This window comes from Trachypithecus francoisi, unplaced genomic scaffold (genome assembly GCF_009764315.1).
Source record: "Trachypithecus francoisi isolate TF-2019V2 unplaced genomic scaffold, Tfra_2.0 Lachesis_group17, whole genome shotgun sequence".
Lineage (NCBI taxonomy): Eukaryota > Metazoa > Chordata > Mammalia > Primates > Cercopithecidae > Trachypithecus > Trachypithecus francoisi.
This window is the reverse complement of record NW_022681462.1, coordinates 62,183,070-62,199,043: the sequence shown is the minus strand read 5'-3', so window position 1 is coordinate 62,199,043 and position 15,974 is coordinate 62,183,070. Positions and strand designations below refer to the sequence as shown.

The 15,974-nt window shown below is 37.3% G+C and overlaps 1 protein-coding gene across 2 annotated transcripts in view; it reads right to left on the bottom strand.

The window, feature by feature from the left end:
* Positions 1 to 15,974, bottom strand: part of SRBD1 (S1 RNA binding domain 1) — a 230,814-nt gene that overhangs the window by 187,357 nt on the left and 27,483 nt on the right. Inside the window, exons 5-9 of one of the 2 annotated variants that reach the window (XM_033175816.1) lie at positions 14,773 to 14,939; positions 10,184 to 10,301; positions 8,390 to 8,528; positions 2,528 to 2,624; positions 1,065 to 1,200 (exon numbers count right to left, since the gene is read on the bottom strand). In XM_033175816.1, the coding sequence (XP_033031707.1) occupies positions 1,065 to 1,200; positions 2,528 to 2,624; positions 8,390 to 8,528; positions 10,184 to 10,301; positions 14,773 to 14,939 (657 nt within the window). The remainder of the gene's footprint in view (positions 1 to 1,064; positions 1,201 to 2,527; positions 2,625 to 8,389; positions 8,529 to 10,183; positions 10,302 to 14,772; positions 14,940 to 15,974) is intronic. The other variant, XM_033175817.1, reaches the window with a different exon arrangement.

The window sequence follows — 15,974 nt, the reverse complement described above, 5'->3', positions numbered from 1 at the left end:
TCATGGAGGCCATACCATAAGAGTGGATGGTATATTTAGTATTAAAAGGGAAAAATTTTAAACCATCAACCAAGAATTTTATATTTTAAAAAACTGTCTGTAAAAAAAAATGAAGGAAATGTTTAATGGACATAGAGTTTCAGTTTTGCAAGATAAAAAATTTCTGGTGATTGGTGGCACAACAATATAACCATGCTTCCCATCACTGAACTGTATGCTTAAAAAGGGTTATGATGGTACATTTTATGTTACGGTTATTTTACCACAATGAAACATAATTTTTTTTTAAAAAGGGTTATTTTACCACAATTAAACATAAATTTTTTTTAAAAAGGAGAAATTAAGATTTTCCAGAAAAAACAAAAACTAGGAAGTTTGTCACTAGTAGACCTGCCTTACATGAACTAGTACAGGAAGTGCTTAAGACTGGAATGAAAGGGCACTAGATAGTAACTTGAAGCCATACAAAATATGGAGCACTGATAAAGGTCGCTATATATGTAAATATAAATGCCAGTATTACTGTATTTTTGGTTTTTCTCTCCTCTCTTTTTTCCCTATATAATTTAAAAGCCACATTCCACAACATAGATATAGCCTATGACTACACTTAGGAAAAAAAAAATTAGTAAACTGAGAAATGAAACTAAAAGACTGAAGTACAATGACTATGATTTATATAACTAAATGAGACCTCTCACACTTTATTCTAAATCAGATATCTCAGATTTGTATTTCACACGGAAGAGATCCAGAATTGAGCTCAAATATAAGGATACTGGGAAGCAAAGTCTAACAAAAAGATCACCAGCCAAAAAGTCAAGATACCTAAAATGTTACATTGTCAGCTCTGCTATAATTCTCAATGTTACTTATTAACTGCTCTGGGTCGTTAGTTCCCAATTTGTGAAGTGGCAAGGATATGACAATATTATAAGAATTTATATAAAGAAAAAAGAAAACAGTTGACATAAAATTCTTTAAATTCTTAGTAAAGTAGCAGGCAAATCCAAAATATTATCATTATTACTATATCAGCATGCACATGCAGTTTCTTTCTTTACCTGATGATGGTGAATGCTTCTTATGTTGCACGAAAAATGCTGGTAGAGCAGAAACTTATCAACATCTTTCTCATTTACCTTTTTTGAGGACACTTTTGCCAGAGATGACTGGATACAAACATGTCTGTTCTGGCACCTGTTCAGATACCCAAGTGTTCAAAAAACAAGCAGTTATTAATTTGTGCTTTAGTAAAGAATATATAGAAATAAGGATAGCAAAAAAGTTAAGCCATTACCAAGTGAGTTTTTTTAATGATGCCTTGCTACGAAATCAATATTACTGCCCCATCAAAAGAGGACTCTTTGCCTATTGATACTAGCATAGTCCTCCAGATCTATTTATATATCTACTCAATCTCCCCATAAAACACCTAAATGAATTCAGAAACCATCTGCAATTATGCAAAAGATCAAAACTCTCTGTAGAAATCAAACCAACAGCTCTGATCTAAATATCAGACTTTTCTAATCACTAAGTTAGGCAGTCACAGTCAATTAAAAACTAAAAAAAAAGAGAAACAAAAGGATGTGTGAGGACAGCTTCCAATAACAATTTATAATACTGAACCAAATTTAAGCAGCATAATTACTTACAAAAACACATTTTAAAACCTGAGCAAGAATTTTGCTTCAACTCATTCCTGCTGGGGCCACTGAGAAAATAGAAAAGTTATCTGTCTTGTACTAACAAAAAACCCTGACAAGCAACAGTAGTCAACTAGGTCATCTCCTTTCCTCTCCTCTGCACAGCTCAAACAGCTAGATATGTGGAGGGAGAGAGAGGGAGAACAGACCTCTGGCAGAAACGTGTCTTCTCTACTGATACACAGCAGAAAAAGAACAAAATATATAAAAATAGGGTTTTAAATTAATGTGTTTTTGTAATGAGGCATAAAACCCATAAGCCCAAGAAGGCTCTAGGTCAAAGATCTTTAATATCTGATAAACTGGGACTGTGATCCCATAGATAAGCTGCTCCCTTCAACAGCTAAAAATCATTTGGAGGTCAGTACTTTTACCCACATCTCATATTACACATCCTCAAATTAAGCCAATCACTGGTAAACACCAGAAACGAGATACTGTAAAATTAAGCATACATCACAATCAACATGTTTAAAAAGCAATGCCACTCTAAAGGACATGAATCTCTCTTCATATATACTGCGTAAGGCAATGGTTTTTAAACTCATCAGGCCCCCTCCACTGAGACGCCTCAGTGTAAGGAGGGTGAGTAGGCAGAGTTCCAGGCTCCCAGCCCAGAATTCAATTAAAACAACTTTACTTTTATCTGTTTTATATATTTCGGTTATGCTGTTTGAACAAAGAGTTCTGCTCCTTAAAAAAAAAAAAAAAAAGGTCTGAAAACAAAGTTTTTAATGAACATTGGTATTAGCACTAACTGTGTGACCCTTAACAGCACGAGTCCATAAAGCAGAAAACTCCATAAAAGAGTTACTCACAAGTTCCGAATGAAGTCAAGCGTGTCTTTGTCTTTAGCAATCATGTCTGCTAAAATATGCTGCACTCCTATTTCAATATCCTGAAGCGTTGAAAGCCCTTTAGGAGAAGGGTAAAAAGGAAAACAAAAACAAAAAGTGTAAGATTGGTTTTAAATTCTATAATTAAAGCACAGTAAATTAATTCCAGTCAAAATAAAACCTTAAGTTGACAGCCTTAAGATAGAAAGATATTGTAGCAGTATACTAGCTTCCCTTTGTAACAAAAACAAGTCTCCAAAAGCAATAATACAGACATAATACCTAATATATTGCCCAGTAGTAAAAATGCATCTCTGGAGCCAGCTGCCTTGTCTAATCCTGGTTCTACCATTTGCCAGTTGTGAGACCCTGGGCAAGCTACTTGACTTCTCTGTACCTCAGTTTCCTATAAAAATGGAATCATAACTGTACCTTCTTTATAAAGTGATTACAAATATTAAAGATGTTATAGAAAATACATATTAATAGAGTCAAAACCAAAGGGACAGTACTCCATTTGTTTAAAAAATTATCCTTTAGAAGCAATTTCTATTTTGGATTATGGGGCATTTATTCACATTTTCAACGACCCATTTAAATTTCACAAATCTCAAAAGCACAAAACAAGAGCTTTCATGCAGTTGTTCCTCTTCACAGTTAAACTGTGTACAGACGGGCATTAAGTTCTCTTTAAGCATTTCTGATTTGCTAATTTATAGCAATGAATCTTGTAAATCAAGGTTTCTCTGATATTGACTTACAGAGAGAGATCATTTGCACTGCTTTGTTTCATTTCTTTTGCCTTTATCATTCTATTTGCATGAAACGTTTTTTGCACTAAACTTGAATTACACAAGCACTGCCTATCATATGTATGTTTTCTTGCAAGTAAAGTTTTAATGAGTAATAAGGTACAAAAGCCAAAGAGGACAGGAGGACATTTATTACGGCATAATTAATAAATAGAAAAGATCTAGTTTGGTTGTGTTAGGATATGTAATTATGTTTACAGTTGACCTTTAAACAACATGGGTACAGGTCCACTTTTTTTTTTTGAGATGGAGTCTCACTGTCTTCCAGGCTGAAATGCAGTGGTGTGATCTTGGCTCACCGCAACCTCTGCCTCCTGGGTTCAAGCAATTCTCCTGCCTCAGCCTCCCAAGTAACAGGGATTACAGGTGCACACCACCACACCGGGCTAATTTTTGTATTTTTAGTAGAGATGGGGTTTCACTGTGTTGGCCAGGTTGGTCTCGAACTCGCGACCTCAAGAGATCTGCCCACCTCGGCCTCCCAAAGTGTTGGGATTACAGGCTTGAGCCACTGCACCCGGTCTGCACAGGTCCACTTCTACATGGATTAATTACAATAAAAGTTGGAACAAGGGTGCCTGCCTCTCGTCACCCCTTCCACCTCCTCCACCTCTTCTGCTTTTGCTATTCCTGAGACAGAAAGAACTCCTCCTCCTCCTCCTTTTTCTCGTCAGCCTATTCAATGTGATGATGAGGATGAAGACCTTTATGATAATTCACTTCCACTTAATAAACAGTAAATATATTTTTTCTTCCTTAAAATTTTCTTAACATTTTCTTTTTTCTAGTTTACCTTATTGTAAGAATATAGTATATAACACATATAACACACAAAATGTGTCATCTTTATGTCATCAGTAAAGCTTCAGGTCAACAGTGGGCTATTAATAGTTAAGTTTTTAGGAAGTTAAAAGTTATACCTAAATTTTCAACTTTGAAGAGGGAGTGGGGGCTGGGGGTTGTTCCCCTAATCTCTGTATTAGGCAAGGGTCAACTAGATTTTAAAGAAATTTAAAGAAAGAAATGTAGCTAATGAAACTAATAGGAATTCTATTTACATTTTAAGAAAACTTTCCTATGAGGGAATTTTCATTAACAAATTACCTTTACAAGATGGAAGACTGCATATCTAACGGACTTAAAACAGCTGTAACACGTAGAGCTCTCAATAAACATTTGCTCTTGTGTTAGCTCTCTCAGTCTTCATCTAGGAAAACCATTCACAAGAACTAATTCCTGGAGTTCCAAGTATCTCAGAGCATCATTACATGAAGTTTAATGACAACACCAGGGTGATAAGTCAGTAGTAAAGATGGAACCTACAGGGAGAACCATTAATGGAATCAGAGAACAGAAGAAATTATAGACCTTGCAATAAGAAAGGGCCTTTGAAAATCCTCCATCATAAGAGGGGAATATAATTTGAAACCTTATGTAATTAATGAATCTAATTAAAATTGTGCTATAGCTCTAGAGAAATGTTGTAAAGTGTAGTCTAAGGACCCAAAAATAAAATCATACCAGGTACTTGTTAAAACTATGAATTCCTAGACTGTGGAACTGAAGTGTTTTTACAGAGTGTCCCAGATAATTCTGATACCCATTCAACTTTAAAAAACTGCCACTAGGGAAATGCCTTGAGCTACTTCTACAGCAGTGGTTCTCAATGGGAGACAGAAATTACCAGAGTCATTTGGGACACTCTTTCAAATTACATTCCCCTTCTCAGTCCAACCAGGGAGAAAAATAATTTTAAAAGAAAGTCTTCTGTGTTTTGAAAAAGCTCCTTTCCCAAAGAGAATAGACCTTGTGGGTTTAAAACAGTCAAAGATAACAGATGTTCCAAAAGTTTAGCACCTCAGTTAAATAAGGAGGAAATATGGTCCACAGAACCAGAAAATCATACCCTTTGCCTTAAAATGAAATCTTTCCAGCTAGAGAATCATCAAACCTCCACACCTGTAAACAAAAACCGAAAGGCCAACATTTCTTTTCACTTTCTCTGCACTGAAGCTACCTCTTCTTATATATGACAGAACAATCAGTTACTTCCTCTTGGACACGAAAGTAGTATTTTGGATATCCCAGGACATAGTCCAGTTGTGGCACAGTATAGCTTTATGATTCAGACCAAATGCTTACTGGTCTCTGGCAAGCAAGCAAGAAGTGTCTTCTATTGGGGAAAAAAAAAACTGAACTATCTGGTTTCTTAAATATTTCTTTTAGGAATGATAGGATTATGAAAGTTCTTTAGAAAAACAAACAAAATTAAGGGTGATCATGACTGTGTGTAACATAAAGAAGGAGGAGACAAACAGAAGGAGAAAACATTTCTATCAAACTTAAAAAAAAAGTAGTACCTAGCTTATATAGACTTACTTATAATAATTCTACATTTTTGATCGGGATAAAAGAAAGAGGGAGTAAAGCAAACAGAAGTCCTGATATGTCTGCCAGTACAGTACTACTGTAACTGTGCTAGACCCTGAACTATCCACCTTATAAGAAGTATCACCAAATGTCCGTTGTCATATATTCCAGCAGCATCACCATGTATGACAATCCAAAGAGATACGGTTATCAAAAACCTACCCAGTAGGAACTCAGTGTATGAGAGAACTCAAGAGACCTTGGTACCAAAGGTAGTGAGAAGTAGAAGGAAAGAAAATCAACCACAAGGAGAAAAATAAAAATAAAAACAGTCGATAAGCCTTTGTGCGTCTAACATTCTGAAAGTTTCAACATTCCATTTTAATAAAACATACGATGACTGGGCACAGATAGTTTCCTACTGTGGTTAACTTAATGCTTAGCTATAGTCTATAGCTATTATTTAAAAGCTATAGCTATTATTAAAATATTAAGTGTTGCAACCATTTGGAAATCTAACTATAAATACACATTAAAAATTAAACAAACTTGAATTTTACTCATTTCAACCCATCTCTAAATTCACTATATCCTATTTTACTTTTTCATTATTGCCCTTCTCCAAGCATTAAGATAAGTGTGTTTAGGTATGAAGAGATATCTAGATTTTACAGACACACCTACTCAGTTTTTTAAATCACAAATTCACATTTGCTGGGTTATTTAAAATAAAAACAGGCTATGGTATGCTGTAATTTTCTACAGGTTAGTACATACTGTGGATTTTGTTATCAGAGACTGCCCCCTACAGACATTTACATGTCCCAGTCTATGGGATCCACAGAGGACAAAAGAAACTGGAGGTGGGGGTGGGGTGGAAAGATGTAGGTCAAAGGGTACAAAGTTGTAGCTACACAGGCTGAAAAAGACCACAGTTCTAACATACAGCACGGGGGCTATGGTTAATAACATCGTAATGTGTACTGTAAATTTGCTAAGACAGGCCGGGCGCAGTGGCTCAAGCCTGTAATGCCAGCACTTTGGGAGGCCGAGACGGGCGGATCACGAGGTCAGGAGTTCGAGACCATCCTGGATAACACGGTGAAACCCTGTCTCTACTAAAAAATACAAAAAAAGCTAGCCGGACGAGGTGGCTGGCGCCTGTAGTCCCAGCTACTTGGGAGGCTGAGGCAGGAGAATGGCGTAAACCCGGGAGGCGGAGCTCGCAGTGAGCTGAGATCCGGCCACTGCACTCCAGCCCGGGCGACAGAGCGAAGACTCCGTCTCAAAAAAAAAAATTTGCTAAGACAGATTTTAAGTGCTCTTAACACAAAATAAGGTAACTATGTGAGATTAATACGTTAATTTGCTTATCATGTATAGAATACTTTGACTATAGTACTCACTTCACTATGTATTAATACATGTATATCAAAACATCATGTTGCACATGTTAATTATGTCATTTCTTAGTATTAAAAAAATAATTTTTTGAGAGTAGAGACCACCAGAACATCAATCTCCCCACTCAATCTTAACAGTGAATTCCTGAGAAAAAGCCACTCTTAACCAAAGTTTTTACTCTAAGGCTCATTTTTACAATAAAACCAATGCATCTTGACATTTATCAACTGTCATTTTCCTTGAGTTTTTCTTAGAAATATCTCTCCCTTACTTCTTCCCTCTCTTATTCTCCTTTTTTTTTTTTTTTTTTTTTGAGACGGAGTCTCGCTCTGTCGCCCAGGCTGGAGTGCAGTGGCCGGATCTCAGCTCACTGCAAGCTCCGCCTCCCGGGTTTACGCCATTCTCCTGCCTCAGCCTCCCGAGTAGCTGGGACTACAGGCACCCGCCACCTCGCCCGGCTAGTTTTTTGTATTTTTTTTAGTAGAGACGGGGTTTCACCGTGTTAGCCAGGATGGTCTTGATCTCCTGACCTCATGATCCGCCCATCTCGGCCTCCCAAAGTGCTGGGATTACAGGCTTGAGCCACCGCGCCCGGCCTTCCCTCTCTTATTCTCTGTTGTGCATGCACACACACAAAATAGGAAGATACACTTGGAGGGAAATTTCAGAAAAAGACACTTTACTTCTAGAGTAGAAGTGGGAGAATGGAGCTTTGCTTTACACTTCCTGGATGTCAAAACTGTTGACATTTTTAAGGAATATTTATGACTTTTACAAGTAAACAAATTTTTAGAAATAAAAGCTTTAATAGACAATATAGGACAATCTTCATAAATCTGGGATATGAAGGAATTTCTTTAAAAAGAAAACACAGCTATTATCTTAAAAGATGGTTAGCTATAATAAAACTCCACTAATACCTATTTATCAAGAGATGCCATAAAGAAAGTGAAAAGACAAGTTACAAACTGGGAAAAAGAGATTTGCAACACATATCAATGACAAAAAATATTTTAAAATAATCATTTTAAAAACAATACAATAGAAAAACGGGCAAGACTAGAATAGCACTTCATCAACAGAGAAAAGTTGAATGGCTACTCAATAGGTATGTCAGGATTTGTTTTATTTCAATTATTCTACATACGCTGTAATATTCTTTTGTATAATCATTACTTAACAGAACATTTTTTTAACACACGTTTTTAAATTAAAAAAAAAAAGAAACAAAGTTGATCTCTGTAAATAAAGCCAGTACCTTTAACATCAGGCCTAATGTATGATAGCAGACTGAGCTCCCCTGGTTTCTCAAGCAGTGCCCTGGCTGCTCCTTCTAAGCCCAACTGTCTTGCTCTCTGGGCTTTAGTCCCTTTGCTCCCAGTTTTATATGGAGCAGACTAGAAAATAAAGGCAGAAAACATATGATTCAGTTTTAAAAAAACAAAAGTTAAAACTAGGATACAAAATTAGAGGACATACTGAGAATGCTAAAGAAATCCTTTTCTCAATCCTTTCTTCTTCCTTCAGAGATGAATTAAAACTAATTTGAAAGCGCTTACTGTAAGAAGATGGTATGTGCCTTCTCTTATTCTTCATATTTTTCCATATGCTAAATTAGTTGCTTGGTTTCACTCATCTTAAAAACTCATTGCTTGGACTGCAAAGTCCTCAACTCCAGCAAGTTCCTTTAAAAGTGTTCTACACACAATTCTTCTACTTCTTTGTTTTGTTTTCTTCTTTTTTTGAGAAGTCTCGCTCTGTCACCAGGCTGGAGTGCAGTGGCACGATCTCTGCTCACTGCAACCTCTGCCTCCTAGGTTCAAGCGATTCTCCTGCCTATGTCTCCCAAGTAGCTGGGCCTACAGGCGTGCACCACTATGTCCAGCTAATTTTTTTTTTTTTTTTTTTTTTTTTTAGTAGAGATGGGGTTTTATCATGTTGGCCAGGATGATCTCGATCTCTTGACCTCGTGATCTGCCCGCCTCGGCCTCCCAAAGTGTTAGGATTACAGGCATGAGCCACCACGCCCAGCCGGTCAATACTTCTACTTCTTTTTTTTTTTTGAGACGGAGTCTTGCCCTGTAGCCCAGGCTGGAGTGTGGTGGCACCATCTCAGCTCACCGCAACCTCCGACTCCCAGGTTCAAGCAATTCTCTGCCTCAGCCTCCTGAGTAACTGAGATTATAGGCGCTTGCCACCATGCCCAGCTAATTTTTGTATTTTTAGTAGCGACGGGGTTTCACCATCTTGGCCAGGCTGGTCTTGAACTCCTGACATCATGATCAGCCCACCTCGGCCTCCCAAAGTACTGGGATTATAAGCATGAGCCACGAGCCACTGCATCCAGCCAATTCTTCTACTTCTTAATCCACTCACTCTAACACCCACCACCATCTGGCTTCTCTTCTCACACACCTTGCTGGAAATGGTATCACAAAAATCCATGATGATCTCCTAATTACCAAATACATATATTTTTTTCAGTTCTTATTTTGCCAAACTTCTCTGCTACACATAACCACTGATCATAACCTCCATCTAAAACTCTCTTCCCTGCTGTTCCAGAGCACCATCATCTCCTGATTCTCCTCATACTTCTCTATTTTTTCCTACCTCCTTATGCTCTCCCATCCTCCATCCACACTTCAAAAGGTGGTATCCTCCAGTGGTCAGTCCTGACCTGCTGACAAACCCTTCTTGAGTTCTTCCATTCTCATGGTTTCATGTAACAACTACAGGCTGAAGACATCCACATCTGGATCTCTAGTTCAGCCCTCTCTGATAAGCTTCACATTTGTATAATCTACTGTCCTTCCCTACTTGACTGGAAATTCCTTGAGACAAAGACTATGTATTTATTCATCTTTGTAAACCCAAGTGCCTAGCATACAAAAAAACACTCTATAAATATTTATTGAATAAAGAATATTTTGTTGCATTAAATAATGGTGGCTAATGACGTTAGCTTTTTATTTCTTGGTGTTCTTTAATCATAAGACCCAAATTGCAATATATTCAGATATTACGTTAAAAGATAAAAAGGGTTCCTTACCACGTGTTCTAGTTCTTCAAAAGTTTTACAATTCAGCATGGCTTTTAACAAGCACTCAGACATCTTCCCCTCCTTCTTAATTTTCTGGATTGTACTATGAACTTTCTTTGCAACAGCCCTGAAAATAGAAACTTTTGTAATCTACAAAAACTGTATGTCAAAACTTTCTTTTCAAAGCTACCTCAAACTTACAGAAAAGTTGCAGGTAAAGTAAAAGGAATTTTATTCTCTCTGAACTGTTTGAGAATAAGTTAACATCCCTGCACTCCAACACTTTAGTGTGACACAAATTTTCTCTTACATAACCACAAAATAACCATTATTATCAGGTAATTAACACTGATATATGACTACCATCTAATCTGCAGACCTCATTCAGGTTTTACCAACTGTACCAATAATATCCTTTATAGTGGATTCAGTTAAGAATTATGGGTTACATGTAGTTGGCATGCATCTACAGTCTCCTTCAAGCTAAAACAGTATTTCAGTCTCTCCTTGATTTCCTTCTCCTTGATAAGGCCTTGATGTTTTGAATGCTACTGGACAGTTATTTTGTAGAATGCCCTGCAGCTTGGGTTTCTCTGATGTTTCCTCACAATTATATACAGATGGAGCATCTTTGGCAGAAATATCATAGAAGTCATACTGTGTTCTTCTTATTACACGTTATTAGGTGGTACATGATTTTGATTTGTCCCATTACTGATTACCTTGATCATTTGATTAAGGTTGTATCTCTGGGTTTCTCCATGATACAGGTACTCTTTATTCCTCTTGTAATTATAAGTATTTTGTGGAGAGGTACTTTGAGACTATATAATTACCCCATTCCTCATTAAACTTTGAATTTATTCACTGATTTATTTACATCACTATAGATTTAACGGTTTCTTATTTTACTTAGTGCTTACAATCCATTGCTATCATTTATCTTAATGTTCAAATTGTTCCAGATTTGACCAGAAGTAACCCCTTCAAGCTAGCTTCTGTGTCCTTTTGACATGTCCCTGTCATCCTGTGAGCACTTCCTTATTCTCTGGCATATGATATTTCAGGCTTATCTTCTAGTTTCCCTGCCCCAGCCCTGGAATCAGGAGAACGATACTTGAAAACCAAGGTATAGGTACTAGGTATGCTCATTGCAACCGGAGTATCACTGCTCAGTATGGGCACACCCAGCACCCACAATTGGTTTCCCAATCCATTCCCCACTAAAAAGAACCAGGATTCCAGGTAGAAAAGCTGATTTCAAGAATCAATTTACGGGGATCACTAAACAAGTAACGACAAAAGGAAGGGCGTGCACAGTAGTTCCCCAATTTACAACAGGTTTTCACTGTGAATATACAATCCTGTTGTTACAGTTAATGCTTCTCATCCTATTGTATTACCTTCTATTTATAGAATCTGCCTAATAATGGTACTGCTAAAATGATGGGCAAAAGTTATAGATGATAATATGATTTATTCAAAATGATTGGTGGAAAAGAAAATTAAAAATACTGGTAAATAAAAAAAAAAAAAAACCAAAGGCAGAAGACTGTAAATTACAGAGAAGAATATGTAGTACTTAGATTACAACCTGTATGTCTTCTATAGTCACAGTAGCCCAAGACTGTTTTCTTTTTTTTTTTTTTTTTTTTTGAGACGGAGTCTCGCTCTGCCGCCCAGGCTGGAGTGCAGTGGCCAGATCTCAGCTCACTGCAAGCTCCGCCTCCGGGTTCACGCCGTTCTCCTGCCTCAGCCTCCGGAGTAGCTGGGATTACAGGCGCCCGCCACCTCGCCCGGCTAGTTTTCTGTATTTTTTTAGTAGAGACGGGGCTTCACCGTATTAGCCAGGATGGTCTCGATCTCCTGACCTCATGATCCGCCCGTCTCAGCCTCCCAAAGTGCTGGGATTACAGGCTTGAGCCACCGCGCCCGGCCTCAAGACTGTTTTCAAGGGCTAAAGCCTACCAGGTCATTTTAACAAAAAGCCGGCCGGGCGCGGTGGCTCAAGCCTGTAATCCCAGCACTTTGGGAGGCCGAGACGGGCGGATCACGAGGTCAGGAGATCGAGACCATCCTGGCTAACACGGTGAAACCCCGTCTCTACTAAAAAAAATACAAAAAATTAGCCGGGCGAGATGGCGGGCGCCTGTAGTCCCAGCTACTCGGGAGGCTGAGGCGAGAGAATGGCGTAAACCCGGGAGGCGGAGCTTGCAGTGAGCTGAGATTCGGCCACTGCACTCCAGCCTGGGCGACAGAGCAAGACTCCGTCTCAACAAAAAAAAAAAAAAAAAAAACAAAAAGCCAATTCCTTTTGTCCTATTAGCCTGCATATAGGAAGAAGAGAATTATCTTTAGAGAAAAATACAGAAAACTTTTCTTCCTATGCAGAATCATACTCTGTAATTCACTTTTCAAAGTGAATTTAAAAATGTTTTACCTTGCAACCCAGTATACATACATATATATGCTGCATAATTGAAACATTTCATGAAACAATATTTGCCTTTACCACATAAATGTACTCTTGTATTTTCTATTCACTATTTCATTTTTTAAGTGGTACGACTTATTAAATTGGTTTTACTTCCAATGTAGGGGTAGCAATTAACAAATTGAAAACCAATGCTCTAGTTATAGAAAATGCTGAGCTTAAGAAAAAATAAAGATCATATCTCATTACCAAAAAGAAATCTCTGTATTATAGAAAAAGATCTCTTAAGTTCCAGTCAATGCCCCCACTTACTTCAAGGAGAATTCATTCCTCTACTAATATTCAATGTATTCTGGGTTCATAGAAACCCAGAGAATGGAATTCTTTTGCAGTAGAAGTGTTTTTTAAAGAAAAAGAAAATAATAATATTCTTGATATACAGCTCCTATTTGTCTCCCATACAACCAAATATTGTTAGACTACCCTTTAATTTTTAAGCAAGCTTTTCTTGCTTGTTTATGACGCTTTCTCCTGTTTCAGATCCAAACCCTCAGACTTTCTTAATTACCTTGACTTCAACCAAATAGAAAGCTTACTTCAGAATTTGCAAACTGCTGGCCTTCTAGGTGTGGCCGAGAGTGGTTTTGTTTGGCCCAGAAATTTCTGACGTACAAACCCAAATTACCAGCTTCTTTTCAGAAATAGGAAGAACCAGCAAACTGGGCAGACAACCCTGCATGACAGTCATCTACTGGAGATGAGCAGGGGTTGCCCCACTTAGACAGGATTTGTAATCTCCAATTTTTATCCCCCATGCTTGATTATCCTAGCCTGGCTCTGGAAGATTTGCATCTGAGACTATTTGATTTAGTCATTTATGCTTTTACATTGGCTAATTGATTCTGACTCTCAATGAAGTATAACTTTCCACATATTAGCATTTTAATTCTCCTGACACTAAGAAAATGTCAACAAAAGAGGTAGAAAAGTTAGTGAGATTCAAGTTCCCCCAAAATAACAGAAAGCCTGTCAAGCTTGTTATAAAAATTACCCTTAATACTTTTATTTTTATTTTCTTTTTTTTTGTCTTTTTTATTTGCTTTTCCTTAATACTTTTAAAATGGCTTCATAGTAGAATGATAATCCAATTTTAATCAGATCTTTTTTGTACACTTCAAGAATGTATGCGTTAACACAGTGCCCGTAGGAGACATGCAATAAATGCATAAGCAGTGAAGTGTTTTAATAAACCCTATCAAATAATATGGTCAGTCTTATAGTCTTTGTACATATATTTGAGTTATTAACAGTGAGTCCAGAGGCATAATTGTTTTAAAAAGGTACTTTCCATTCTGTAACCATATAAAACTTACAATCCATTATTGTTAAATATCATAACCATTAAAAGTATGGGGAAAAGGCTGGGCATGGTGGCTCAAGCCTATAATCCCAGCTCTTTGGGAGGCCAAGGCAGGTGGATCACTTAAGGCCAAGAGTTCAAAACCAGCCTGGCCAACATGGCAAAACCCTGTCTCTACTAAAAATACAAAATTAGCAGGGCATGGTGGCGCATTCCTGTAATCTCAGCTACTTGGGAGGCTGAGGCAGGAGTGAGCTGAGTAGTGAGCTGAGATTGCACCACTGCACTTCAGCCCAGGCGACAGTGTGAGACTCTGTCAAAAAAAAAAAAAAAAAGTATGGGAAAAGGAAATATACATATTTCCTACCAAACTCTATACTGCCAAAGAACTCTCCACTTAGGAACTTTATGAAATTAAAAGGACAGTTTTATGTGAGTGGTTAAAAGATTTAGAATAAAATGTACTTCGAGTTTCTTGCTGGCAGTCCTAATTTTGCCATTATGCCCAATCTTTTCTATGAAAGAAGATGACAGCCAAACTCTGACGCACACACTTTTACTGCAAACGACCTTTTTGCTAATACATGCTCAAGCTATGCATAAATACACCAGCAGAGGGACTCCATACACCCCCTAAATAAGTAAAACAGAGCTGACTTCCTCTGTCAGGACTATATCCAGATTACAATAATTCAAGGAAACAAAATATTGAAATTGTCAAAAATATACCATCATTCACTTTCTCACTGTTCCTCACTGGCCTTTTTCCCTTACACTAGGCTCATTCTTTCTTAGGTTTCTTACCGTAGCTCTTCTAGGGTTTGTTGAACTTCTCTCAAGGAATCAGCATCAAGGTTATTAATGAGCTCTTTTCGATAACGTATAATGAAGGGAATTGTGTTATCATCATTAAATAGACGAATGGTGTTGGCACAAACCCAAGGTTCAATATTAGTTCTTTCAGATAAAACCTGCAAATTAAAGATACTTAGTGATTTAAAAAGCTGAAAATTAAACATCTATATCATGTATAATTTAAAACATAGTATCAAATAATGTTCTCCAGTGACTTAGAAATTATTTGCTATAGTTTTTTTTAAAAAAGAAAGCCATATAAAATACATGTATCCATTGACAATCATAATGGTAAAATAGTCATTTCACAAATTCAGTAAAATCTAATCCAAACCACTGTATCATTCAAATTCCAGTGTTCAACAAGGGCACTTTTTAATGATGCAATGATACACTTTTCATCTCTCATACTGGTAGCAAAGCAAGGAGTTGGTAACTCACTTTGTCAGCATTAGAACAAAGGAAAGCCGTTTTTAGTCATTGTTAGTAAGCAATTAGGCAATATCTATGAAAATTTACAATGCATAAACTCTTTGGTCCAGCAGCAATTCTACTACTGGGAATTTATCACAACATATACATGCTTCTAGAAAATATTATTATTTATAATAATTTTTTTTTGAAGAATTGTTCCTAGCAGAGTAAAAGTAAGCAAAAACCTAAGTTTACAATGGGAGAACTGGAAAATATGTTATGCCCATACCAAACACCATGCAACCATTTAAGAACCTGAGGCAGCTCTGTATGAACTAACATGAAATGATTCACAAGATCTGGAAATAGAAAGGTAATTGGTTGGGTGAGGGTTACAGTTGGAAGACCGTTCTATATCTTTTGCATTTTGTATCATGCACAAAATACAACATCTTTAAACTAATTAATTACTTTTTTAAATTTTTTTTTATTTTTTTGCGACAGTGTCTCGCTCTTTCGCCCAGGCTGGAGTGCAGTGGCACAATTGTGATTCAACGCAACCTTGAACTCACAGGCTCAAGTGATCCTCCAGCCTCAGCCTCCAAATAGCTGGGACTACAGGCCACGCCATCACACTTGGCTAATTTTTTTTTTTTTTAGTAGAGATAAGGTCTTATGATGTTGCCCAAGCTGGTCTCCAATACCTGGGCTCAAGCAATCCTCCCGTCTCAGCCTCC